The following is a 26,529-nucleotide window of genomic DNA, read 5'->3' as shown; positions in this document are numbered from 1 at the left end:
CTTGAGAATGACCTGCAGGAGAGACGGTGCATATAGCCACTAAGCTAGGATTTGTAAGGTATCACAAAGCATAAACCGCTTGGTATAAACACACCTGTAGCCTAATACCACAAGAAAGGGGTTTAGTCACGTAGTTTGCGCTTTCTTAATGGGTGTCTTGCACTTTTGCGAGTTTAATAACCTGTTTTCTACACGTTGTCGTAGCATCGTAAGAGCTTTGTTGTCAACAATGATTGGGCTACTTAAGTAAAACAGCGCCGAGCCAAAGGCTGCTCTGCTATTAAGGTGTGTACTTTAAGTGGGAGTATTTGTTTCGGAGTAATAATAAGAGAAAGACTTCGCCTTGTGGGAATATATTAGTAACCTGTTTCTACATGTTGTAAACTGGTTCTGCCTCTCCGTTAAAAGTGGTGCTGCATGCGTTAGAAATGCACTGTTTCATCACACTGAACATATGGTGATCACATTCCAGGTAAAATTGTCAAAACTCGTCACACCTGTCACCCGAGTGTTTGAATAACAACTGCACCAAAGCTTGTGTGGGTGTGTGGAGGTGTTGGTAGGGAAGTAGCTCCCTGTTTGTTACAAGTGTTTCCCCCCCTAGCTATTCACCTCAGCTTCAATCAGTTCATTTTATAGTCCGTTTCATCAAGAAATAAACATGATGCTACATTCTGATGTAAGTGTATAATTTCTCTATAACGCATCCTAAAGAGGAATTCTCAATCGCCCACCCCATTCCTAAAATCCCGACTTTTTAGTGAGACCAAGAGCATTGTTTAGCGCCGGATGCAGGAAAGGGTGGGAAGGGGTGTTCTGGCTGTTGACTTTGCAGTTGATAATGTTCCTTTTTCCTGTTTTAAATGGAGGTGTGCAGAGAAGCTGCAGAAGCTCTTTCCAGATTGCCAGTAATGTAGTACTAGTTCTTAAAAGTTCAACCTGATTTGTCATCACAAGGAGATCTTAGCTCTGTATTGGAGATGGAAGTGGAGGTCACTAGTCTTAAGGAGTCCTTGTGGTTTCGATTGATGTATGACATGAACCTTAGCAATGTAATCACAGCAGAAATGTTGAAGCCTTTGCAGCTGTGTATATGAAAGAAACAGACATGTGGTTCTAGAGGAGCAGCTGCTTGCTGTCTCTGGGAAAGGATTGTTTTTTTTTTCCTTCTCTCGCTTTGTCTGTCTTTAAGCCTCCCTTTGCCGTTAGTTCATAAAGGCCAGGGACGGAGCTCTGGCTCTGTGCCTGCTCTGTGAGATCGGATCGGGTCCCTTTTCAGAACAGCTGCTGCCCTTCAGCATTGCTACTAGTACCAGGAGATGAAAACGGTGATAAGGGGTTCACAGATTCTGTGGGGTAGGATTTGAGAAAGTGCAGACGTCACTTCCTGAATAGTTGTAGACACTTAAGCTGTTAAATGTAAATACTTTTTTTTTTAAAGTAAAAATAAATAAATAAATGTGAATGACCTCTTACATTTAATTGGATTTTGATTTTGTTATTTGCACCCATGTTTTATTTCTAACCTGCAATCCTTTCTATTGTTCAGGACGGTTGCTGCAGAGGTCAGAAAACAAGTGTCCAGAGACTATGGCTCACCTCAGTTGTCAAAGAAACGAGGAGGCGCGCACCACCCTGTGAGTCACCCTGTGTTTAACCTCTCAGAGTTACTGCCCGGCAGCCCTGAAGCTCAAATTAGTCAGGCCAGAAATGGATGGGTGTAACTTTGTAAATGAGTACTGAGTTTAGATACAAGGAGGAAGATGTTACTTAGGTGATTGCAGTTTTAATTAGTGTTCACAGCAAGTGGCTTTGAAGCAAGCATACCTGCTCTCACTCAGCTGTGTTGTTCTACAGCTAGGCAAGGTCTCACCATGAACGCTTAAGAATAGAAGAAGGGATGGTTATATCAGGTGATTTGTCTTGGAAATTGTCTTGTGTCTTGTTATAAACATGCCAGTATGGTTTCTAATTAACCCAGAAGAAATGTAGAATTCTCTGTGATCTTCTAACAGACAGTCTGGTAGACATAGGTTGTGGAGTAGAGCCTTGTTTTTACTTGCAGTGAATTGGGCCATATGAAAAAAAAGATGACAACAACTTAGGGTTTTTTCCATTTAGACAGGGGCTGTAGCAGTAGTTCCTGTGGGGGATTCTGCTTTTGATTAAACAGATAAAAAAGAAAGTACATGCCTTGTTCAAAATTGAGAAGTGAAAACCAAAACTGTAAAAGAAATGGATAACCTTGTTTAGACACAGTATTTTTCTTTCTTTTTAGCTTGCATAGAGATATATAGAGATATATATGTGGTACAGGAAGTTTTTGTTTACCAACCGTGTGTGGATCTTTTATATTTTTCTGCCATTCCTGTCGTAGTGGGTTCCCATATTAAACATGGCTAGTTTTTAATAATCGGATCAGCATTTGTGAAAGTAATCTCTTGCACTGCGTTTTATTGTTTGGTATCAGAACCATGGTTTTTGCTGTTGTATGTCTATGTCATTAATAATTTGGGATACTCCTAATGGGGTCTTCTCAAACAAGCTTTGGCTGCGAGCACAGAAGCCCTACCCATGTGCTGGTTAAACCTTTTGTTTGGGTGCGACAATCAGTCAGGAAAACAGTTGAATTAAAAGGGAGAAGAGAGCTATAAGGTTGTTTCCGACAGAGGATGAACTCAATAAGTTCAATAAGTTCCAATAGTAAATAAACCTGGATTATTTTGAACGGTTAATCATCCAAAGCTACTCTGATCCAAGAGTAAATATAAGAAGCAAGAACGCATTGAAGTCTCTGACATGATGAATTTAGTGAAAAATGCCAATAAAAATGTAATAACTCCCCAGAAGCTGATTTTTTTCCTGTGAATGCCACTTAATTAAAAGATAACCATTGCTTTCACATGTTTACCCTTTCTGTGATTTTGTATTAAAGTGGTAATGCTAGAAATTGTGGGCACATCATAGTAATATGTACATAATAGTTTAATGCTGACTGACAGCTTCCACTGACGGAGGTGGTTGAGCCGGTGGACTTTGAGGAGTATGTGAGCAGTCATGCTCCCGGGGTGGAGCCCGGCCCTCTCAAGCAGCTAATGGAGTTCCCGTCAGATGACCTGGAGCTCCTCCACCTGGACAAAGACTGCAATACACTGGAGCCCCCACTGCCTGAGGAAGAGGAGTAAGTCCGCTAGTCTGCTAATGGCCAGCACAATCCTCATACTAAACTCTCAAGTCCCATTTATGGTCTTGACATTACTACACAAGCAGAGCTTTAATATCACTGTAATGGATAAACATCACTACAGATAGGAACAAAGCCTTCTCTCTGTGAACATAAATATTAAAAGCATGCTTTGCTCAATTATTCATGTGTTTTTCAATGTAGCTCGCTGGATTCCAGAGTGAGAGATGCCTTGGCTGTCTACACAGATGACTGGCTTGTCATTCAAAGAAAGTAAGTGGTCACAGTCGGGGTGTCAGCTAAATTAACCTACAGTATGCGTTTCATCTATTTTGTAATAATGTGCGCCACATTTCTGTGTTCACTCCACATGTGATTGACAGTTACATTATTAGTTGGACAACTCTTCTTCTTCTTCTTCTTCAGATATCAGCTCTATAGCACCACATACACCCCTCACAACTCTGAGCGGCAGAGGGAGAGGCAACGAGGGCTGGTCAAACAGACCTTTGAACTGGATGAGGCTGCTGCAGCTGAGCGCCAGGAAGACCAGGTAGACGACTGCGATGTTCAAAGACCCTGTAATCTTAAATGCTGATGGGCGTTCAGTGAGGTTAGGTTCATGAAACATGTTTTAGTATTGCCGGGAGTAAAAGTTTTCCAGCTGTCACACACTAAAAGTGCTGTCATTTAATACACAGGCTAAGAGAGAGAGTTGCCAGATTGCTGGGTGTCTCATTATCACAGAGAAAGGCAGTATGAGTTGTATTCTGGTCAACAAGCTAATTATATGAAAAATGACTAATGGATAAATGTCTTATCCATTATCTATTACATTTTCCCCACATGAGTCATATCAGATGGGTAATGGGATATGTAGCATTGTAATTCTTATAACACATCTTTGCCTGGAAGGGGGAAAAAATCAAACAGAAAAACACATGACCTCACCTCTCAATCTTGTGTGGTTCAGGATGACGCAAAGCGGCGGTCAGTCAGCATCGATGAGACTCCTCGCGGCAGCTGGGCCTCCAGCATCTTTGACCTGAAGAATTCATCTCCAGACGCTCTCCTGCCAACTGTGCTGGAACAAACAGCTGCAGAGGACATGGACCACCGCAATACCGAGGCACGACAGCAGGGGCGCCACAATGACCTGCTTGGCCTGTTCCCTCCCCCTGATGAGGTTTGTATTTGATTCTCTTATATCTGACTCTGTTGTGGTTTAAGTTAGAAAAAACAGAGCAAATTAAAAATCATCATGATTTATAGCTATGATCACACATTTAGTTTAAATAAGAGTTATTCAGGATTCTATACTGTCAACATAGGGTTTGGCTTACATGCTCCATAGTGTAGTGGTTAACACGTGTATAATATGCTTAAGATCCTGGGTTAAAACCAGGAGGAGACTCATATCCCTGGGGTTATTTGAGGGAATCCGTCATAAAAAAGTCTGTGCCAAGTCAAATATGCAGATGCATCTACTCTGGTAACCCCTTGTGAATAAGAGAACAGCTGAGAGAAGCTTTAGGTTTACTCTGTTTAGAGGAAACACATCACACTGATAATGAATGCTTATCACTCCGGGTCACAATTTCCTGGTGAGAAACATTCTATTATAAATTTTGTGGCAATAAATACCCATGATTGTATGAGTATTACCCATTAGTGTAATATTTTGGCACACAGAGCAATTTCCACGGTGCTGATTTCTCTGCATGGAGCCATGATGAGTTGTAACTGTAGATGAAAGTCAGACACAAATATGAGGCCGTCATGGAGACGAAAATTCAAATTGGGGGTTGCCACAGAGCAAATACAGCAACATGTTAGAGCAATACTGGGAGCATTGACAGAGGAAGCTATAACAGTGGAGGGAAAAAAAGAGTATGCTCATAAGAAGGATGAAATCAAAAAAGCTATATGAGCAAGCTAATGTTTTAGTTTTCTTTGTGTGAGATATAAGACGTCAGCAGGAAGCAAACATAAGCGTCTGTATCGTTTGATTCTGAAAGCTCACTTTGCTCATTTTGGCTGAAACACAATGCTGCAGTTTTTGAACCAAAACTGGGTCAGCAACATTTCTAAAAGTCTTTTTAGTGGTTCTAAAATGTCTTATCAGTGCCGGCGTTAGGCATAAATGTTGTAAAAGTTTAAAACTAAAACTTGTTAGTGTGGATGTACCCTGAGAGTTGTTTCTCTCTTATGGTTCACCCCGTGAGAACCTTGAAACAGCCCACGATCTAATTATTCTGTTATCAAAAAATAGATTTTGGAATTATCGATCTTAAGTGCAGCGTTTCTGTGGGCTAGTTGTGTAATGAATTAAGTGCAACAGCTTAGACTAGCAGCACACTGGAAGTACTGAAGGAACTTGGAGCTGTGTAAATGGTGATATTGCTGGTTTTCCACCAACATGGAGTCTAGAACTAGTATCGTGGCTGTGGGAGAGACTTGAGCAAGACATTCAGCACTGGTTCAACCATGATTTCTGGTGGACAGAAATTAACTCCATAGCTAGTAACGTTGATTTGGTCATAATGTGGGCTGGTTAGATAGACCAACAACACTTCATTGGTGTTTAAAAAAAGGCATTACTGACATGCACGCTAAAATGAAAAAGTAAGCACCTTTTTTAGTCAGTGACAATAAAACTGTATTTATCATTTCCACTCCTAACTAAACAGTGCTACGAATTGAAGGCAAACCAGACATCTAAAAGAAAAGCACTGACCACACAGAGCTAAAGCTGCAGGGAGCAGAAGACTCTGGCAGCAGAGTTTATAAATGCCGTTGCCATTTGTTCAGCTCAGAGCTATTGAATGTTCCCATAAAGTGAATGTCCATAATGTCTGCAAATCCAGCCACTTCAGGAGAACTGTTTGCTTTCCTTCCCTCAGTGTTCTCCTTTTCTCACTCATCCTTTTTTTTATGTATGTGTACACTTCACTGTTTCTCTGCCACTATGTTGCCATGACATCTGTGTAAATGCTATGCCGGGGTCTTGTTTTCCTTTCTGTGTGGCAGGATGAAGCAGTAGAGAGATGCTCTCTTCCTGAAGTGCCCAAGGAACATTGTGGCCAGAGGATCATGGTCAAGTGTTTGTCTCTGAAGTAAGGAACATTTGGAGTCTTGCTCCTGGCATTTGTATCTTCATGCTCTGGTTATTATATTTATTACAAATACCCCAATGCACTCCTTATTTGACATTGTTTATTTTGTATGTTTTTCAGGTTTGAAATAGAAATCGAGCCAATATTTGGAACACTCGCCCTTTATGACATCAAGGAAAAGAAAAAGGTTTTATTTCTTTTTGTTCCATTTGATTAGTTCTTATTTGGCATAATGAGTCTTCTTTCAATGAGTTTCACTCTGTAAAACCACTTACATAATGCTGAGCTCATACTTCACTAATTTAATTTCCCTCTTCTCAAAGAGGCCTAAGTGGTCTTGCGGTTTAGATCACTGAGTCAAAACTGAATTAGCATCCCTTGACGTGCATTTCCATTATCATCTTTCCTTCCCCTGCCTCCTCTGATTCCCGCTTATCTTTCCTCCCAACAGATCTCTGAGAATTTCTACTTTGACCTTAACTCGGATCAGATGAAAGGACTCCTAAAACCCCATACACCTCATGTCGCCATATCTACATTGGCTCGTTCTGCCATTTTCTCCATCACATACCCTTCTCCTGACATTTTCCTGGTCATTAAGGTACTGAAAAACTCAACTACACATGTACAGTGCTGGGAAAATGCATTTGATTTGTTTCTTAGTTTTTGGCATATTTGTCACAATTGGATGTTTCAGATCTTCAAACTAATTTTAATATTAGACAAAGATAAATCAAGTAAATAAAAATGCAGATTTTAAATGATAGTTTCATTTATTAAGGGTAAACAGCCATCCAAACCTGCTTGGCCCTGTGTGAGAAAATAATTGCCCCTTAAACCTAATAGCTGGTTCTGCCACCCAAGATAGCAAGAACTGCATTCAAGGATTTGCCATAACTGGCAGTGAGTCTTTCACGTCGCCGTGAAGGAATTTTGGCTTGCTATTTTTTGCGCAATTGTTTTAATTCAGCCACATTGTAGGGTTTTTGACCACGAACAGCTTACCATTTGGATTATGCACATTTATGAAATGCTGTTTTGGTTTTATGCCACATGTAACAGGGTTCAAGCCTTCCAGTAAGTTCAGCTTTTGTCTCATCAGTCTGCAGAATTTTCCTAAAGGTTTTGGGGATCATTGCGAAGCTTTTTGGCAAGTATGAGATGAGCCTTTGTGTTCTCTTTGGTCAGTGGTGGTATTGACTCTGGAACTCTACAATGGGTGCCATTTTTGCCTAGTCTCTTTCTTACTGTCGAATCATGAACTCTGACCTTAATTGAGACAAGAGAAGCTTAGAGTTCTTCAGATGTTTTTCTGAGTTCTTTTGTGACCTCCCGGACCTCCTCCTCCATTGATGCATTTTAAGATCTTTTAGCCTGCTTCACCTGGTCATACAGGTTTTATTTAAGTGATTTCTTGATTTTCTTGAACAGTAATCAGGTCTGTAGAATGGGCTGGCCACTTGGGTGTGGCTAAAAAACTAAATACAAAACTGCATTTTGTATTTACTCAGGTTATTTTTGTGTAATTTTAAAATTCATTTGATGATTTGAAACATGTTTGGCAATTATGCAAAAAGACTAAAAAATCAGAAAAAGAGTGCAAATACTTTTTCACAGCGCTGAACATCAACAACAAATATTACTTTAAATCACATAATTGCTCTCAGTGAGTTAAAAGTGCATTTGCATGTGTTTTTTCAGCTTGAAAAGGTCCTTCAACAAGGAGATATTAGTGAATGCTGTGAGCCCTACATGGTTATGAAAGAATCAGATTCATCTAAGGTAATGGAGCCAAAATGTTCTTTAAACTGTTGCAATGCTCAGAGCTTGCAGCCGCCATGCACGTGGGACCCTCTTACTGTCTAGTCACAAGAATTACTCAATTTTGTCAGGGTGGCTGCAATATTTACTGTCGTCTTTGGCAAGCCAATACTGGCTCTTGCAGATGTTTTAGGCTGTTCAGTATCTTTTCAGATCATATTTTGTTCCACTGCAGCACAAGGAAAAGCTAGAGAAGTTGCGCCTTCAGGCAGAGCAGTCGTGCACGCGTCTCGGCTGTTTTCGCATGCCTTTTGCCTGGACGGCCATTCACCTTCTCAACATCGTCAGCAGTGTGGGAGGTCTGGATCGGTCTGACCCGGACTCTGATTCTGGTACTGCTGATTATATACATATATTTCATGTGCACGTACACTGATGAGCCACAACATTAAAACTACTGACAGGAGCATCACCGTGGTAGAATGGAACATGATGCTGGGAAACCTAACATTCGTGTAGATGTTAGTGTGATGTGTGCTGTCCACTTAAACACTGTTGCAATGTCAGCAGCGTCTCGCAGCTGGCCAGTGTGCCTTACAAAAGAAAAAAATGCTCGGGAATTGCTTGAGGAACTCAAAAATCCCAAAATATTGCCCTAGTTTCTGCACTGTGCATATGTGGAATGCATCGTCACTCATCCAAAGGCCCCACACTCCAAATCTCACAGGGTCCACTGCTAACTTCCTGGATTCAGAAACCACAAAACACAATCAGAGGTCGTGTTTCCGGGTCAGAGCTGTTTTAGCACCTGGAATGGACCTACACAATATCAGGCAGCTGGTGTTAATGTTGTGGCTGATCACTGTATGCAGACCATTTGCCTAATTACAGTAACAAATGTCTCCTGTCCCTATAATACACACCTTTGGGTCACTGCTAGAGCGAAAAGGTCATGGAACGTGGAACGAGAGAAAGAAGAAGGGGTTCGAGCGGATGAGCATCGGTGATGACATGTGTAACTTTGCCACTTTCCGTCCTGCAACACTCACCGTTACCAACTTCTTCAAGCAGGTATTTAGAAGTGCACATGTGTAGATCTGTCCTTACAGTGAGGTAAACTACCCATTATTTGAATGGGGTAGTTGAATATCACTATAGAAACAAAAGGTGAGACATAATAAATAACTGCATAAAAAGTAGAGTTTCATTTTTCTTTCTACTGTCAACAAGCACTTATTTAAAGGTAATCAGTGGAATTCTCTATATATTATTGTCACATTGTTACTTTAAATAATGACAAGTGTCCAGAGAAAGTTATTGTCTTGTGAATTGCTGCTATATAAATAGAATTAATAGTATGAAATTAACAGTATCTAATAAAAGACATGGGAATAAATAAATAGCCCCAGTGCTTTAAAACTACTTTTTCTACTAACCTTGGGCAATACTGTCCATTTAATTATTAATCTTTTAAAAAAAAGATTATGCTCTCTGAGCTGTTGCACCATAGTTATCAGTGAATTGTTGTGAAAGCACAGTCTATGCAGACATCCCTTTTTATATAACTGTGAATCAAGAGTGCATTTCTTTCCAACGATGGGACACTTGTCACCATAACCTGAAGGCAACCCTGTTTTTCAGACCACTTATATGCTATATGTTATCCTAGTAAAATCCATGAATGTGGTGTGATTTATTAAAGTCAGTTGTCAAAAAGCCTTTCCCTCCAAAATGTTAGTTTTTATAAAAGTGAAAAACTGCAGCCTGTTTTTACTCTTTTTAATTTAGTAGAGACAAATGAAACAAAGCCTGTGAGCGTGTCCGCTATGTGACATACTCCTCTCACTGCAACATGTTTCTAACACACCCTCTTAATCATGGCAGTGCACTTAAATTGTCAGTGCTCTGGTCATTCTTCTAAACCTGACTGCATTTAACTCCCTCCCCAGTGTCCACTTTTAGGGTAAGACTGAACTGAACAAAGACGCTGACCTATTCTAAATATATATATTAAAAAAAATCCATATAAGAGGGATGATCAAAAAATGCTTTTCAAATAAAATTGAAACAGTTTTATAGAGAACTGCTCTTTTGTTTACCAAGGAGGGGGATAGGCTGAGCGATGAAGACCTTTACAAGTATCTTGCAGATATGCGCAGACCGTCCTCTGTTCTGCGCCGCCTGAGGCCTGTCACAGGTAAACCCAACACGTTTCTGTTGTCTAGGAAAGGTTCACCCAAAGCTTCATGGGTGATTTTAGATGCACTGTTTATATGTCTCTGTTTTAATCCCCGACCTGCTTTGCCTCTCAGCCCAGTTGAAGATCGATATCTCTCCAGCTCCAGACTTGCCTCATTACTGCCTCTCACCAGAGCTGCTTCATGTGAAGCCATATCCAGACCTGCGTGTTCGACCAACCAAAGAGGTGCTGGAGTTCCCCGCCCGCCAAGTATACACACCGCACACTACCTATAGGTGAGCGTTCATCTTACAAAGGCACACACATATGAACACACTGTGTATGTTTGTTTTATAGTAAGTTTACCTATTAAGCAAATATACATTGACCTAGTCTGGGCCTCTTGTGTCTATTTGATTATTGATTTTTGACTGAATCTGATATTCTTCAACCTTTAAGTCAATAGTTAAAGGAGAAAAAGAGACATTTTTCCAGCATTTTTTTTTTAATCTGAAATATTTTTTTACTAATGTTATTTTCATGTAGAATATGAGCATAAAAATACAAAAAACAAACAAATTGTTTTTATTCTATGTACAGCGTATACATATAATACTGGTTCACCAAACACAATCTTTAATAATTTAACAGCTTATTTTAAAAAGCAAATTTACAAAGCAAACTGATGTAAAGACACAAAAATAATGCACAAAATATAGATTACAGGCACGATAACAAGGATGTAATTATGAAGGACCCAAAATATATATTTTCTGCCAGTGCAGTTGATCTATAGCATCCATAGCAAGGTTGGAAGGGAGTGCAGTGAGTTTATGGAGTTAAGATCTGGATCATGTCAGCACTTCACTCTGGAAGAGGGAAGCAAAGTAGCAAATTTAATGAAATAAAAACATGGAAAGTTTATCAAGAATATCAGATAGTTTGAACAAGTTATTTACCATCTTCTGCAGTTTGGCAAGCTGCTCATTCTGACTCTCAATATCCTCTTTTTGGAGCTCAGTCAAAAGCTGTAAGCCTCGCAAGACTTTGTCGTGCTCCTCTGCTCTCTCCTACAAACAGAAGTAAAGTTAAAATAACCTGTCAGTGATTATATGACTAGCGTTCAAATATGAAGCAATAACCAGCAAAAGCAACTATGGAGTGATGGAGTGTTAGAATTCATGCTGAACTGTAACTATTTTGAGTACAGCTTTCTGTTACCTGCAGCTCCTTGATGCTTGGAGGTACAGAGTTGCTGAGGTACATCTCCAACTGGCTCACTTTTGTCCTCAGCTGCTGCTCTTCCTTCTCCAGGCTGGTCAGCCATTCTTTAGTCTTTGTGGTCTGAGCGTGTTGCTGGGCCATCTGGGCCTATCAAAAGAGGATGTGCCTATATTATTCTCTTCCCCCAACAAAAGCCTTAGTGCAGCTGGCAGCTGCTTTCCCCAGAGTCTTACATGTAGCTTTCACACTCATTTTGCTTGCTCTTGTCTTGGATATTAGAGTATGGTTTAACCTTATACAGCAGGCAAATGAAGTGAATAATAGTAATATGATTGTCTTGGCTGTGAGTGCCCACATAATAACAGCAATACAGGATTTTATGTAGGCATTTTAAAGAAAATGTTTTGCTTTCACAAGTCACCAAAAAGCTGCATTTTCTCTCTCCTTCTCTGTGTCTCCACCTCAATCTGATGGCGACTTATATACTCTGCCTCAAGTTTGCTCCCGTATGCTGTACTGAGATTGAACCTTGATTGTAATTCTGAGACATTATCTCTCCCCAAATACCACAGCCTTTCACCTTCACCTGGGGGATCTGTTGTTTACATATTTCCATGTCTTCTTACCTGTAGCAGCTGTATCACTTCTTTGATCTGTTTCTCCACCTCTGCAGCCTGCTCAGTCTGTTTCCCCAGCTTTTGGAGAGTTCTCTCAGTGTTCTTCAAAGACCGGCTGATTCTCGCTATCTTTGCCTCAGTGGTTTCATAAGCATAGTTTAGGGATTCGCCAAACTGTAAGACACCAAACATGAGCACATTGACTTCTTCTTGCGGTGCCACCTTGTATTCCGTCTTGCTGGTCTTCCTGACCGGGCTTGCGTGCACTGCTCCAGCCACAAAAAGCAAGCACAGGCTCCAGAGCATTGTGATAATAAATGTTGTTTCCTCAGTTCTTTCAGATGTTCAAAAGATATTTCTGATTTATCTTTCAGCAATAGCGCCTGTGCAGAATAAAGCTTTTTTTTTTATGTATGAGTCAAAAATGAAAGCCATAAACAGGCACTTGTCTGTCATAGCAGTGTCATCAGCCCCTCAGCGATGAATGGAGGGTGGCTGCTCCACCTTATATTGCATGTGTGCATGGCTACGTGCGATACCAGGGTAAAACATTAGCTCGGTTTTGGCCTGATCACAGGTCTTGTCCATGGCCTTTGCCTCAGTGACCCTCCCTTGAAGTTTGACTGTAGCGATACTAATTTTGTCATTTAGGTCACAAACATGTGCATCATGCATAGCAATATATGTAGCTTTTTTTTAACGAAGAAAATTTTCACATGTATTATATTCTGTGCACGAAGTTTGATTGTTATGTCAATCACATGTGATTGCGTGGTGTGTCAGTGCCTTTATACAAGTGGCTAAAGTCAGCTTTCAAATATGTACAGGAGTTAACTCTAATGTTTAACTTGGATGGGGGTTAAGGTGACTTTCATCAAGTGAGGCCAGGTTCGGGTCACACTCCCGTTATGTGCGCTTGTATGATCTTGTCTTTTCTGAGAATAAGATTGTTATATATTGTAGGTTGTGGGAAATATTTAATATAAATGGGGTGTGATCTTATTGCCACATGCTGACATCATAACAGGAATTAAGTGTTCCCTTCATGGCTATGCAGCCTTTTAAAATTCTTGTATTTTTCTCTCTTTCTCTCTCTGCCTATTTTGGCTCTAAGGAACCTGCTCTATGTTTACCCACAAAGTCTGAACTTCAGCAGCCGTCAGGGCTCAGTGAGGAACATTGCTGTGAAAGTACAGTTCATGGCAGGAGAGGACCCCAGTCAAGCCTTAGCGGTGAGTTACACTCGGGGATAATGAAGCAACATGACCGTGATGTTCTCTGGCAAATGAAATCCCAGCCACAAAGAAAAGCTTAGAAATACTATATGATGTCTTTTTCAGTAGCGGGAACTTCAAAGGAACATATTTGTGAGCAGCAAAGGAAGAAGAATTTAGTTATGCATGACCTGCAGCATATCTTTCATGTTATCACTCTGATTTTCTTTTCTTTTGGTTTATTTAGTATAACATGGACGATGCACACTATATAGTGTTTACTATAAGTGGCACTCCACCCAGGATATTTCTTTTGCATATCCCATAACAGCAATCCCATGTAGAGCTGCAGGGTAGAAAAGGATTGCTTGTTATGTAACATGGCTGCTGCTGACACAGTTACAGTAACATAGAAACTACTCAAAATACTCAACCAGTGTAACTAGTTGAAATTCACTCTTTCTTTCATTTATGAGTGAAAAGTTTTCAAACCTTTGAAAAAAAATTTTTCCAGAGTGAACTGTTCTCAGTTTGGGGTTTGAAACAGTTGTGGTGTTCATTGTGAATGCCTTATTGGTTATGGAAAACTGCATTTATGCACTGCTTTTTTTAAAAACAGGTCATCTTTGGAAAATCGAGCTGTGCAGAATTCATGAAAGAGGCATACTCTCCTGTCATTTACCATAACAAGTAAGGTTCCCTCACCTGTTAAGCCTCTGCTCAAGTCTGTCCAACTTTTCTTTCTTTCCTAAATGTCTTGTTTAACTCTTTCTCATAAGGTCTCCTGAGTTCTATGAGGAGATGAAGATGAAGATTCCTGCCAATCTGACAGACAACCACCACCTGTTGTTCACCTTTTACCACATCAGCTGCCAGCCCAAACAGAACACTCCTCTGGAGACTCCTGTGGGCTACACGGTGAGTGCACTCCTTCAGCTGGCTCTCCTTGAATACTTTCACCCACACACTCACTTGTTCAATAGTTCTATCTGTTGTCTTGCCATCTGTTAGAGATCGCGTGTCTTTCTTTCTGCTTGCAGTGGATCCCTCTGATGCAACATGGCAGACTACGCACCGGCTCTTTCAGTCTGCCTGTCTCTGTGGAAAAGCCCCCGGCTAGCTACTCGGTGCTCACCCCTGACGTGAGTGTGTTTGAAGAGATTGTGTGAACATTGGTTCTTCTTCCAGCACCTATTCCTTTGTGGTGTGCCTGAGTGTTAAATGAGTTGGGTGTCACTCTCTGGCAGGTTCAGCTCCCAGGCATGAAGTGGGTGGATAATCACAAAGGTGTGTTCAATGTCGAAGTGAAAGCGGCCTCCTCAGTCCACACTCAGGTACACAAATACGCTTCTTACACTTACTGCTCTTTCTTATTCCTCCCACGTGTAAAGACCCAATTTGCTATTATAGCTTGGCTGTGGGTCCTTAAAATTTTTTATAATTCTTATAGATCTGCTATCAAAAATACCTTAAAAAGCATTGAATTGTCTTAAATGTTCTTTAGTGTTATTACTACAAAACAAAAAAATAATACTCCCTGGTCTTTAAGGAGCTCACTTTCGGGCTGCTCAATTTGCGATACATCGGTGGAAGCTATAGAAATGTTAGTCTACAGAAATGGGAACATAGCAGTTAAAGTTAAAAGACATGCACCTGTCCTTGTCCTGGACTGGTGACAGTCAGTCTCACGTACCTAATTACAAGCTGGTCCTTTCCGTGCACGCACAAAAACGTACTCAGTAGCACAGGCAAATAGTCATGCGCTCACAACTACGCAGTAACATTTTGTTAGCGTAGAGGCTCCTGTCTGCAAGTGAAGACACAAAGTTCACTAAAGTAAACCACAGAGGGCCTACCATGAAAACATTCTTAATAACAAATCTAATGAGACATTTAAATCACCCTGACCAAGCTGAATATGGAGTTTTGAAAGAAGCTAATAAAGGCAGTTGCTAAATATAACACTATCCAGAATTTAGAAGCAGCCACAAGCCAGCAGCTTCACGAGCAGTGAACGGATCAAAGCAGATACGAGGAAAATTATGGAGACAAGTGAAAACACATGAGGGTCGATGTCCTGTTATCTGGTGAAGCTATAATTAGACTAGAAAGTGATGTAAGTAGATACATTTGTGTTGTTGTACCTGCTTTTGTTTGGTAAGGTGAAATACGTCAGGTAAAGGTGGATGTACAACAACTTATTTTCAGTTAATTATTTGTGCCTTGTTCCAGTAGCAGAACACTTTATTTTCACTTGTTTAAATTAGAGAGGATCCTGTAAGTTACTAAAGTTTGGTGGAACTTCTAAAGTCCAATCATTTCTTTTATTATGAAAATAATATTTTGCATTGAAGAAAGGCTGGTTTTTATTTCTATAAGCTGTCAATAATAGCTCCAAGAAAATCAGAATAGGTAAAAATCGTTGTCAGTAGGTAGCATTAAGAAAAAAATCGAAATAAACCAAGAAAGTTGCACTGGGTGCATCTTTAGTTAAAGTCTGTGCCTGGAAGTATGTACGAAGCAAACTGAGTTTCACATTTGAGACTATGGGCTGTCTTTTAGATCAAAAACTAGATTTGTGTTAGTCTTTCACATCTATAAACGTATAAACATATTTCATCATGTAAAACATCAGTGTTTTCCTCAAACAGTATAATTTCACTTTTAATGTATTTCCATCCTGTTTGGCATTCACATTTATTTAAATTAATATACAAGCGTCATAGATGTAACTGGCATATGTCTATAGAAACTAGTTTAGTTTAATGTCTAAAACAATCATTTTGTTGGCTTTAGATGGTATCAAAGTAAATCGGCGTAAACTGGAAAACAAAAGAAGTGTGGTGCACATTAATGTTGCTCAGAGTGGAGAAACTTGAAATTTATTTTATTGTTTGATGTACGTCACAGTCTGCTTGGCTCCTGTTGGCTCACATATATGCAGGTCATCGGGAAATGCAGTTTCATGTCACTTTAGAAAAGGAAGGTCACACACACCCTGGATCACCCTGCTCTTCTAGAATTTCAGGTGTTCTGCCAAATCAAAGTTCACCAACATCAGCTGTTACTTATCATTCATTGTGCATGTGTGCTTCTAGGACCCTCACCTGGATAAGTTTTTCACGTTAGTGTATGTCCTGGAGGAGTACTCCTTTCCTTTCCGCCTGAAGGACGTCATCATAACTGAGGCAAACATGGAAGGGGAGCTGAAGGCCAGCATGGCTGCGCTGAGAGGGGCTGTGCTGGATACCTGTGTCAGGTTCTTGCATCAGCTGCTTAACAAACTCATTCAGCTCATTGTCTACCCTCCAGTCATTGCAGGCCAGATTGGTGAGGAGGCTGTCAACACTTCTTTCTTTTTTCTTTTTTTAACTTTCTTTTTATTGTTTTTCTTTAAACATTATACAGGGAGGGTAGGGGGTAACAACAAAACAAAACAACAAAGCAACAACAACAACAAAAAGATAAATACAAGTAGGATAACAACCCCCCCCCCCCCCAAAGAAAAAAAACAAAAAAAACATGTTGGATCTCCTTGTTTCTACAGTTTGATCATTTCTCATTATCAATGTGTTGGTCTTTATCCTGTTGGGTTTATATACTCAGTCCATTTCTCCCACTTTTTATGGTATTGATTCTGTAGGTCAATTGTTCCATGGTTTGTATTTCATCTATAATTTTGATCCATTCGTCCTGTGATGGTGGGTCTATCTTGTTCCATTTTCTTGTAATTGCCTTTTTACAGGCAGCAAGCATAATTTTCAATATGTATCTATCTTCTTTCATCACATCACAACACTACTTTCTATGCAAACTAGGCAAAAATGCAAATTCTCATTTTTTTGAGTGATTGTAATAACTCTCTTAGAGATATATATTAATATGATTATTGATAATTATTTTTTTGTTGAAGATATGAAAAACAAAACTGTTTAATTTGCTTTACATTGAGGAATTTACTTCATTAACACACACAACAGAGGAACAGATATTCTAGATTCAGTTTAGCACCTGATAATAAATGCGTTAACTTGTGGTTACCTTTAGGGCAAGCATTACCTTTGTTGTTGTGGTTGTGGTTATTGTTGTTTTAAAGCACTCACTTTGAATTTACCTGCAGTGAACCTGGGTCGGGCTGCTTTCGAAGCCATGGCTCTGTTGGTCAATCAGATCCACAAAAACCTGGAAGGGAACCAAGATCAACATGGCCGCAACAATCTGCTGGCATCTTACATCCATTACTGCTTCCGCCTGCCCACTGCCGAGCCTACCCTGCCACCGAATGGTGAGTCACCAGGCTTAACTGTGAAACCTTTATTTTCATTTGAAAGAACAAAAATGGTTTTTGTTAGACCATAAAGTGCCAGGGGTTTTTTTTTTTTTATTGTTTTATTTGCTAACTTCTATGTCCTTTCCTTCTCCCCGAGTAGCAGGCACCCAGTCCTATGAGATGCCAATGCAGTACGCTACCTTATCAAGGGCAACAGCGCGGCCAAGCAGTCTGCACCTGTCCCGTTCCAAAAGCATTAGCAACTCCAACCCAGACCTGGCTAGCACACCAGTTTCTCCTGATGAGGAGGTGCAAAGGATCATGGGGAGCAAGGTATGCTGCACTTCTCAAGTCATTTTAAAGGAGATTAAAGTTAGGTTATTAAATATTTTGCACTTTGTTGGTCTTATGTTTTGCAGGAAATGTGTACCAGTCAAACTTATCATAGGCAGCTGTTGCTTTACTTTCACATTTATTATATTTGCTTAGTGTCTCATTTTTCCCCTAGTATTTCAATTACATTAAGTAAAATATATGAATGTTGTTACAGTCTGGCTACACAGAAAACATGGTCTGTGTTTTCTGTCTTTATGAAACCACTTGTTTATTTTCTAGTTTCTGTTTAGATAATATCACTCTGTTATTTTGTTGTAATCGTAGTTTCTGGACTCTTCACAGCTGATTCAATAAACTCAGGTTAACTGAGAACTCTGTGCAAACAGTCTGTCTCACTGCTTAGACAACAATGTAGTAATTCTCTGTGCCTCTATCCCTTTACTTAATGCAGTACCTCAGTCCTTTATTCTCCTCTCCCCAGCTTTCTTTTCTTTGTTGCTTTTGTCTCCTTTTATTTCGTTCCTGATTTTCTTCTCTAAATAATCTTTTATGTAGTAATTACCCTCTCTTAATTCACTGTGCTCTTGCCTCTTGCCACACTCTGTGTGTGTTTTTGTGTGTGTCTCTGGTGGCTTATGGCAGGGCATTGACCGCTCCCACTCCTGGGTAAACTCTGCTTATGCCCCTGGGGGCTCCAGATCTGTGCTACGCCGGAACCCCAACTCCAGCTGTGAGCTCAAGCAGGTGCCAAATCCCTTCACCTCATCCTCACCTTTACCTCCTCCACCTCCATCCTGCACTGCCTCTCATCAATTCTCGCGGGTCATTTCTTACCTCCATTGCATCTGTGTCTGTCTGGCTCTCTCTCTGCTCGCCTCAGCCCACCTGTCACCCCTTTTTATCTACTCCCTGTACATCCTCTCTGCTGCCTAACAGGCACAAGTTCTGCCTGGGGCTTGTTAGGAGTTCATAGAAAGTTCTCTGGCCACCCACCCATTTCCATTCACCCATTTTCACGTCATCTGTGTGTGTTCACCTCACCATCACTCCATGTCAGGCAAACGACCGCAGCTGCAATCGCATGTCTGCCTTTCTGGACAGCGTGGCTTTGTTTTCAGTTCCCCCAAGGCAGATTGCAAAGAAGGTAAAACTGGCATCTAACTAACTGTAAAAGTTACAAACTAACACATTTGTGATATCATATCATTCACCAACTTCCAATATCATTACCATTCATCAACAATCATGCGATTTGAACACAGATCTACATGGAAATAATGTGAAAATTGAAAATTTAGATCTTTTTGGAATGAAGAACTATCAGTTCGTACTCCTAAACCTTTATAACCTGCAGTTACTGTTTATGAAGTATTCCTAATAGCATTGAAACTGTTTATTTTAATCTTGATAGCTCAAATACAATTAACTAGACCAAACTGAACTAGCTTGTTGTTGGTTCATGTCTAGCTGCTCCACGAGGAGCTGGCTTTACAGTGGGTGGTCAGCACCAGCACAGTGAGGGAAGCGGCACTGCAACAAGCTTGGCTTTTCTTCCAACTGATGGTAAGCATTCCTTTTTGAAATTGCAATAATTGTACACCACTTTCTAAGTAGCAAAAATCTAAAGAGAATGCAGTAAAACAAAACTTAAGGTCTGCAAACCATTTTCTTATGTATCCCCTCCTACAGACAAAGAGCATGGCCCACCACTTATTCCTGACCTCAAAACTGGATGTTCCCAGGCGTCAGCGGTTCCCAGACCGCTTTGTGGATGACATCGCTGCACTTGTGTGTGCCATCAGTGCAGACATTGCCAGCCGATACCACAAGGTACCAAATCCTGAGAGCTACCCCATATTCTAGAAATTGAATTCATTTCTTGATAACAATTTAGGTCACTGGCCAACAAAAACTATAGTGGCTTTATTTTTCTCCCTTATCTTTTATACAAAGCTTGAGCATTGCTGTTTGATTCAAACCTAATATACAACCTAATATAATGTAAACCAAGACTCTTCCTCTTTCTCTCACATGAATTTTCCCCTTCCAGGATGTGGAGCTTGTGGAGAGGTTAAATAGCAGTCTGGCTTTCTTCCTGAGTGACCTGTTGTCTCTCATGGACCGGGGCTTTGTCTTCAACCTCATCCGCTCTTACTACAAACAGGTCCCCATTGCACTTTTTCCTATTTTCCTGTAATCTGATACGCTCAGAGACTCCCACACACATTATTGTATCTTCTATGTAACTGCATGTTAAACAGATTGCCAACAAGTTGCACACGGCCCAGAATCCCAGCTCTCTGAATGCTCTGAGGATGGACTTCACTCGTATTGTCTGCAGCCATGAGCACTATGTGATCCTCAACTTGCCGTGCTCAATCCTGAGCCCCCCAGCCTCCCCCTCTCCTTCCACTTCTTCCACTACATCACAGGTACTACAGCACATTATCCATCATAGACAAATTATAAAAATAAAAAAATTTCACATAAAGAGAATGGATAAATTGAAATGTTGCTAATTTCCCTCTGTAATAAGTGCATACTCATAGCATCAGTGTCCTCAAAGTTCCAGTCATGGCCCTTGGGGATGTTTTTTGCAGCCCTTGAGTCAGCCAAGGAAAGAATGCAATACACTGTATTGTGTCATTTTGGGAGGATTTTTCTTGAATTCCAACTCTTCTGTTCTGGGCATCATAGCTAGAGTTTCTTAACAGAAATACCGCTGGGGTCAAAATGTGCCTTCCTCTTGGTTCAAAAATACAAACATAAATTATGAAATTAGCAAATACACTACAAACACTAACTAAAGCTGTTTATTTTCCTTAATAAATAAATGATGTCTTAAATTTGCAGTCATCAAAAATTCGAGAATAACTCTTCTACTGTGTTCCTACACAAACCATTGCATAACATTAATGTCAGCCACACTTAAAGTCATTTCTCTATAATTCTGTGTCATCTTAACTATGTCTCCTTGTGTCCACAGAGCTCAGCATTTTCCAGTATGGTGCAAGACCAGGGCGTGGCCACCATGTTTGAGCTCTCCGTCCCTTTTCGCCAGCAGCACTTCCTGTCCGGCCTGCTGCTGTCTGAGCTCTCACTCATCCTCGACCCTGATGGTGAAGGGTGGGTTTTTAGTATCTGCTCACAAGCTGATCAAGACTTTACATCGATTCAGACTTTAACGTGAAATAAAATGAGAGATGACAAAGATTATGATGATTTTGTTTATCACCCACAGGGTTTTTTTCCTTCATAAAAAGGCCATTAGTGCCGTTCACTCCCTGCTGTGTAGCCACGATGCAGACCCTCGCTACAGGGACCCTCAAGTCAGAGCCCACATGGCTCAGCTCTACCTGCCTCTCATCCCAATCGTCATGGAGACGCTACATCAACTCTATGACTTCTCTGGTCAGCAGAACAATATGAGCAGCCCATAAATATGATTTTCCACCTGCTCGAGAAGATGTTGTTATATTTGCAGTATTATTGTACCTGAGAGCGCTTTTCTTATTGCCTTGCAGACTCCTCGCCTTCTCGGGTCCGCCATGCATCCACCCACGCTGACGATGCTGACCCAGACAGTGGCAGCACTATCAGTCAGTCTGTTGCCATGGCAATCGCTGGCTCCCCTCTGCAGCACGCCAAAGCCAACCCATTCGCACTGCCCACAGTGGTAAGTGATAGCAGCAAGGGTCATAGTGTTCCCCAGAGCCCTACAGACTGACAGGTCACAGAGTGGCCTCTGTGTGGGCGACTGCTGCTTCAGTTTGACAGACGGTCACACCACACAACACTCACCCATTTAAATATCATTTGCATTCTTTCCATGTTGTTCTTTAGCTAAAGAACAACTGCTCCTCTTCACCTGTAGGTGGCTCTGTGTCCTTTGCTATAACTTTCTCTAAACAGCCATTTTGTTCTATACTCAAGTGGATTACAAGATTGGCACCGATTTTCTGTGTGTGTGCGTGTCGTTACCAGGCGGGGCGCCAGTCCAGCTCTCTGTCCGCCGAGTGCAGTAGGACTCTGCTGGTGTGTTTCCTGTGGGTGCTGAAGAATGCAGATGCAGCTCTCCTGGAGCGCTGGGTGTCAGATTTGTCTGTACTGCAAATCAACCGCTTGCTAGATCTGCTGCATCTCTGTGTGTCCTGCTTTGAATACAAGGTATAATAAATGGGCACCATCAAGATTCACAGTTCATTCAGGGAGATGCTAAATTCCTCTAAATTGATTTTTTTTTTCAAAGAAATCTAGTTCAGAGCAAATATTGATTAAATTTCATTTTCCTTCTTTTTCTCCTGTTTGATGGGGCTTTTATGAAGGCAATGAGTTAATGTTCATGGTTTAATTAGCTGTTATTTAAAAATTAGATTTAATTTAACCATTACTGCAAAAATGATGTCTGTGGCAGCATGTAACAGATCTGTGCTGGTCAGTTACTGCTGGCTGAGAATGCCCTCACTTCTGTCTCTGAAAAGTATATTTGATACGATACATTATACATAATGCATTGTACACTGAGGCACTTGGACTTCAGACATCATATCCAGGGTTACTACTGTATTTTCCATTACTGTTTACATAGCACTGCAAAATCACACAGTAGTCTATTTAGCTGTGTTTACTCTATAAATTATCAATAGGACAGAAGGCTATTTTTATGTTTGTTTGTTTTTAAATTGTTTGCCTTTCTAAAGTCCATTTCTTAGCAGCTTTCTACCCAGTTTTTTTTCCCTTTTATCCACTTTTAATATAGTCTTTTTTTCTCTGTCAGAGAAATTTCTGGGTAAACTTGCCCAATTTGTATGCTACCTTTTTATGATTTATTTGTCCTCTGATGTTTGGTGGGCGTTGTAGGGGAAGAAGACTTTGGAGCGGATCAATAGCCTGACATTTAAAAAGTCTCAGGATATGAAAGCACGACTTGAAGAAGCCATACTGGGCACAATCGGAGCCCGTCAGGAGATGGTTCGGCGTCACAGAGGTGGGAAGCACAACAGAAACATAGGTTTGCGTCGTGCATGTCTGAAGCAATTTATATTTGTGGTGCTTAAGGAAATTTACTCTTACAGAAAGGAGCCCTTATGGCAGCCAGGAGAACGTTAGGTGGAAAAAGAACGTAACTCATTGGAGAACAAATGCAGACAGAGTCGACAAGTATGTGCTTTACAGACATATAGATTTGGTTCTTCTGCTCACCTTGTGAAAATTACAAATATTCTTGGATTATAATTTATGTCAAATGTGTGTTTCTGTGTAACATGATTGTAAAATGACACCTTTCAGGACTAAGGCTGAGGTGGAACAGGAGTCTGTGGTGGATGGAAACCTAGCTACTGAGGCCTCTCTCATAGTACTGGACACACTGGAAATTATAGTCAAGGTAAAACAATGAGAATTAAATAAATCTGTTTAGACACCACCTTTCCAGTGGTTGACATACAGTGCTGTCCTCCTATATAAACATCCTTTGCTTGTTGTGTGCCTGTCTTCTTTCAGACTGTGGTTGCATCAGAGTTGAAAGAAAGTGTTTTAGGTGGAGTGCTGAGAGTACTTCTTCACAGCATGGCAGGAAACCAGAGCGCCCTCTTTCTGCAGCATTGCTTCAATACACAGAGAGCTCTGGTTTTCAAAGTAAGTGCAGTTTGTTTTTAGCAATTACACAAGTTTTCAGGTTTTTTTTTATTGTCCTTTCCAGCAAAAAAAAAATAAAAAAATCACAAATTAATGAATTAACACAAATAATTAATGTTTTGGTATTAATAGTTTTACTCCTATTTGGCATTATTCTGCTTACTCATTTTTATTGATGACATCTGTGTTACATTTTTGTATTGAAAAGTAAAGCAAGTGGGCCATATTTAATTTCTGGTGGCAGCGGGGTGAACTGTACGAAGTGACGCTGTGTGTTTTTGTGTATAGTTCCCAGAGATGCTGTTTGAGGAGGACACGGAGCTTTGTGCAGACCTGTGCCTGCGTCTCCTGCGTCACTGCAGCAGCAGTGTCGGCTCTGTCAGAAGTCACGCCTCGGCATCCCTTTACCTGCTCATGAGACAGAACTTCGAGATTGGAAATGTATGTTAAGATGTTTCATTATCTGTGAAATACTTTGATGTTCTTTCATTACTGTGGACATGTCAGCAAAATGCATCTATACCGTAATTCAAGACTGTAATGGGCGACTGTGGTTCAGGTTTGGGAAGCTCAGCTTGTAACCAGAAGGTTGCCGGTTCGATCCCAGCTCTGTCTGTCTTGGTTGTTGTGTCCTTGGGCAAGACACTTCACCTACCACCTACTGGTGATGGCGCGATAAGGCAGCCTCGCTTCTGTCAGTCTGTCCCAGGGCAACTGTGGCTACAAGTGTAGCTTGCTTCCACCAGTGTGTGAATGTGAGAGTGAATGAATAGTGGAATTGTAAAGCGCTATATAAATGCAATCCATTATTATTACTGATGTTGTAAGTCACACTGAGCTACGTTTTTGTTTGTAGAACTTTGCACGAGTAAAGATGCAGGTCACCATGTCTCTGTCCTCACTGGTGGGAACATCGCAGAACTTTAATGAAGAGCATCTTCGTCGGTCTCTCAAGACAATCTTGACATATGCCGAAGAGGACTTAGAGCTGCGGGACACACCTTTCCCAGAGCAGGTGGACAGCAACCATCATCTTGTTTACAGTTTTTGAGCTGAAGCTCGTGGAACGGGTAAGCTGGTGGAACAGGTAAGACATTTTTTTTCATTTGGTATATGTATGTTTGAAACTGCAGGTCCAGGATCTGGTGTTCAACCTGCACATGATTCTTACTGACACTGTGAAGATGAAGGAGCATCAGCACGATCCAGAGATGCTTATCGACCTAATGTACAGGTACTGGAATAACCATCAGAGTGGCTGTAAATCAAAAATAAAATAAAACCTAAAGTGTTTTCTCATTTTCTCTTTTCAGGATTGCTAAAGGTTACCAGAACTCCCCTGACTTGCGCTTAACGTGGCTTCAAAACATGGCAGGGAAACACTCAGAGAGAGGGAACCATGCTGAAGCAGCCCACTGTCTGGTCCACAGCGCAGCTCTGGTAGCGGAGTATCTCAACATGCTGGAGGATTGTCGCTACCTGCCCATTGGTTGTGTCACATTTCAGGTCAATGTGTATTCTGTTTAAACCTTTCTACTTACAAATAGTTGGCTAGGTCACAATGATTTTAGTCTAATGCCTCGGTCACAGTCGGTGACCTCCTGATACCTGCCTGAACACTGCAGCCAACATGTTTCAAAAGGCACAAAAATTTGTCTCCTTATCTGGTGCGTGTTACAGTTTTCACTGTTTCACTACAGCTTGGAAAGTAGTTGGCAGTTATCTGACAAGGAGATGTTTTCCATGCAAACTACGGGCAACCGCGACAATCTGCTCACAGTCAAAGCAACTGTAATCTTTCACTGAGGCACTGTATACCTCTTTGTGACCAGTTTGAAACTGAAACTGCCAGAAACCTCCAGCAACCAGTCACTAACTGGGTAGAGAATTCAAATTTTTCCCAAATGACCTGTCGTTGCCAGGTGATGGCTGACTGGTCTCTGGACTTGTGTGAGTTGAGTTTTAGCAATTGAATTTGCAGCGACTGCCAGAAACCTCCAACAACTATTCACCACCCGGTTTGAGACTCTTGTGACCTGTGGTTACTAGATCTTCACTAATGGGTGTCTAGACCTGTGTGACTCAGGCCTAAATGAAACTTTTACTTAAAAGACATATAAAACATGTGGGTGTATGACCAGATGTTAACTTTTTTCCTATTCTGTTTTGTCTGTTTTTACTACAGAATATTTCATCCAACGTATTAGAGGAGTCGGCAGTATCCGATGACGTTCTGTCGCCAGAGGAGGAGGGCATTTGTGCTGGGAAGTATTTCAGTGAGTCTGGCCTGGTGGGGCTTCTCGAGCAAGCAGCTGCTTCTTTTAATATGGTATGACTCACATTCACTGACAAACAGCACAAGGTTCCAGCATTAACATGATTTGTGTTAAAATCTCTATTTAATTGTGCTGTAACTGCAGGCCGGCATGTATGAGGCCATTAATGAAGTGTACAAGATTCTGCTCCCGATCCATGAAGCCAACAGAGACTTTAAAAAGCTGGCTACTGTCCACGGGAAGCTACAAGATGCCTTTAATAAAGTCTACAACCAAGTGAGTTGACAGCTTAATCCTGAAATCACCAGCAATCCACAAAGGAATTCGTTTCTAGCTAATTATCTTTATCCTAATTCCCTTCTTATGTGCTTTATTTCTTTTCTCATCTTTTCCAGAGTTCAGGATGGGAGGTAACAAACTAATCTGACATTAAGAGCATCTAATTTAAAGTAAAACATTCAGCAGTTGTTGTTGACAATGTTATTCTTCTTCCCCTTGGCTTGTTTTCTTCTCCCCTCCTGTGTCAATAACATGGCCACTGGTGAGTGATGCAAAGCTTACTTTATCACTTGGTTGAGTAGAATTAAGACAAGTATTAATTAATTTGTGCTGCAGTCCTGCTGTAATAAAACTACTTCTGAGCATGAATTTGTATTTTCCCACAACATGAAAAGCATCTGTTTTCCCAAATCCAAAGCGTTAACAAACAGTAAAT

The 26,529-nt window shown here is 40.8% G+C and overlaps 1 protein-coding gene across 4 annotated transcripts in view; it reads left to right on the top strand.

The window, feature by feature from the left end:
* The window catches only part of dock6 (dedicator of cytokinesis 6), a 31,554-nt gene that overhangs the window by 688 nt on the left and 4,337 nt on the right, over nucleotides 1–26,529 (top strand). Inside the window, exons 2-43 of one of the 4 annotated variants that reach the window (XM_026164564.1) lie at nucleotides 1,550–1,637; nucleotides 3,003–3,181; nucleotides 3,389–3,457; nucleotides 3,611–3,737; nucleotides 4,158–4,370; nucleotides 6,215–6,300; nucleotides 6,421–6,487; nucleotides 6,752–6,901; nucleotides 8,002–8,082; nucleotides 8,297–8,453; nucleotides 9,002–9,132; nucleotides 10,165–10,258; nucleotides 10,374–10,536; nucleotides 13,196–13,313; nucleotides 13,915–13,985; nucleotides 14,075–14,213; nucleotides 14,336–14,437; nucleotides 14,543–14,629; nucleotides 16,394–16,625; nucleotides 17,416–17,580; nucleotides 17,726–17,898; nucleotides 18,544–18,645; nucleotides 18,959–19,045; nucleotides 19,369–19,464; nucleotides 19,591–19,731; nucleotides 19,952–20,065; nucleotides 20,163–20,333; nucleotides 20,888–21,027; nucleotides 21,143–21,312; nucleotides 21,426–21,577; nucleotides 21,886–22,068; nucleotides 22,762–22,888; nucleotides 22,977–23,061; nucleotides 23,191–23,287; nucleotides 23,404–23,538; nucleotides 23,827–23,979; nucleotides 24,395–24,553; nucleotides 24,672–24,772; nucleotides 24,852–25,044; nucleotides 25,724–25,867; nucleotides 25,959–26,090; nucleotides 26,210–26,224. In XM_026164564.1, coding sequence (XP_026020349.1) covers nucleotides 1,550–1,637; nucleotides 3,003–3,181; nucleotides 3,389–3,457; nucleotides 3,611–3,737; nucleotides 4,158–4,370; nucleotides 6,215–6,300; nucleotides 6,421–6,487; nucleotides 6,752–6,901; nucleotides 8,002–8,082; nucleotides 8,297–8,453; nucleotides 9,002–9,132; nucleotides 10,165–10,258; nucleotides 10,374–10,536; nucleotides 13,196–13,313; nucleotides 13,915–13,985; nucleotides 14,075–14,213; nucleotides 14,336–14,437; nucleotides 14,543–14,629; nucleotides 16,394–16,625; nucleotides 17,416–17,580; nucleotides 17,726–17,898; nucleotides 18,544–18,645; nucleotides 18,959–19,045; nucleotides 19,369–19,464; nucleotides 19,591–19,731; nucleotides 19,952–20,065; nucleotides 20,163–20,333; nucleotides 20,888–21,027; nucleotides 21,143–21,312; nucleotides 21,426–21,577; nucleotides 21,886–22,068; nucleotides 22,762–22,888; nucleotides 22,977–23,061; nucleotides 23,191–23,287; nucleotides 23,404–23,538; nucleotides 23,827–23,979; nucleotides 24,395–24,553; nucleotides 24,672–24,772; nucleotides 24,852–25,044; nucleotides 25,724–25,867; nucleotides 25,959–26,090; nucleotides 26,210–26,224 — 5,389 coding nt within the window. Of the gene's footprint in view, nucleotides 1–1,549; nucleotides 1,638–3,002; nucleotides 3,182–3,388; nucleotides 3,458–3,610; nucleotides 3,738–4,157; nucleotides 4,371–6,214; nucleotides 6,301–6,420; nucleotides 6,488–6,751; nucleotides 6,902–8,001; nucleotides 8,083–8,296; nucleotides 8,454–9,001; nucleotides 9,133–10,164; nucleotides 10,259–10,373; nucleotides 10,537–13,195; nucleotides 13,314–13,914; nucleotides 13,986–14,074; nucleotides 14,214–14,335; nucleotides 14,438–14,542; nucleotides 14,630–16,393; nucleotides 16,626–17,415; nucleotides 17,581–17,725; nucleotides 17,899–17,984; nucleotides 18,646–18,958; nucleotides 19,046–19,368; nucleotides 19,465–19,590; nucleotides 19,732–19,951; nucleotides 20,066–20,162; nucleotides 20,334–20,887; nucleotides 21,028–21,142; nucleotides 21,313–21,425; nucleotides 21,578–21,885; nucleotides 22,069–22,761; nucleotides 22,889–22,976; nucleotides 23,062–23,190; nucleotides 23,288–23,403; nucleotides 23,539–23,826; nucleotides 23,980–24,394; nucleotides 24,554–24,671; nucleotides 24,773–24,851; nucleotides 25,045–25,723; nucleotides 25,868–25,958; nucleotides 26,091–26,209; nucleotides 26,225–26,529 lie in introns of those variants that run through there. The other 3 variants (XM_026164567.1, XM_026164565.1, XM_026164566.1) reach the window with 3 other exon arrangements.

Source organism: Astatotilapia calliptera, chromosome 4 (genome assembly GCF_900246225.1).
Source record: "Astatotilapia calliptera chromosome 4, fAstCal1.2, whole genome shotgun sequence".
Classification (NCBI taxonomy): domain Eukaryota; kingdom Metazoa; phylum Chordata; class Actinopteri; order Cichliformes; family Cichlidae; genus Astatotilapia; species Astatotilapia calliptera.
This window is presented reverse-complemented; position numbering and strand designations above follow the sequence as displayed.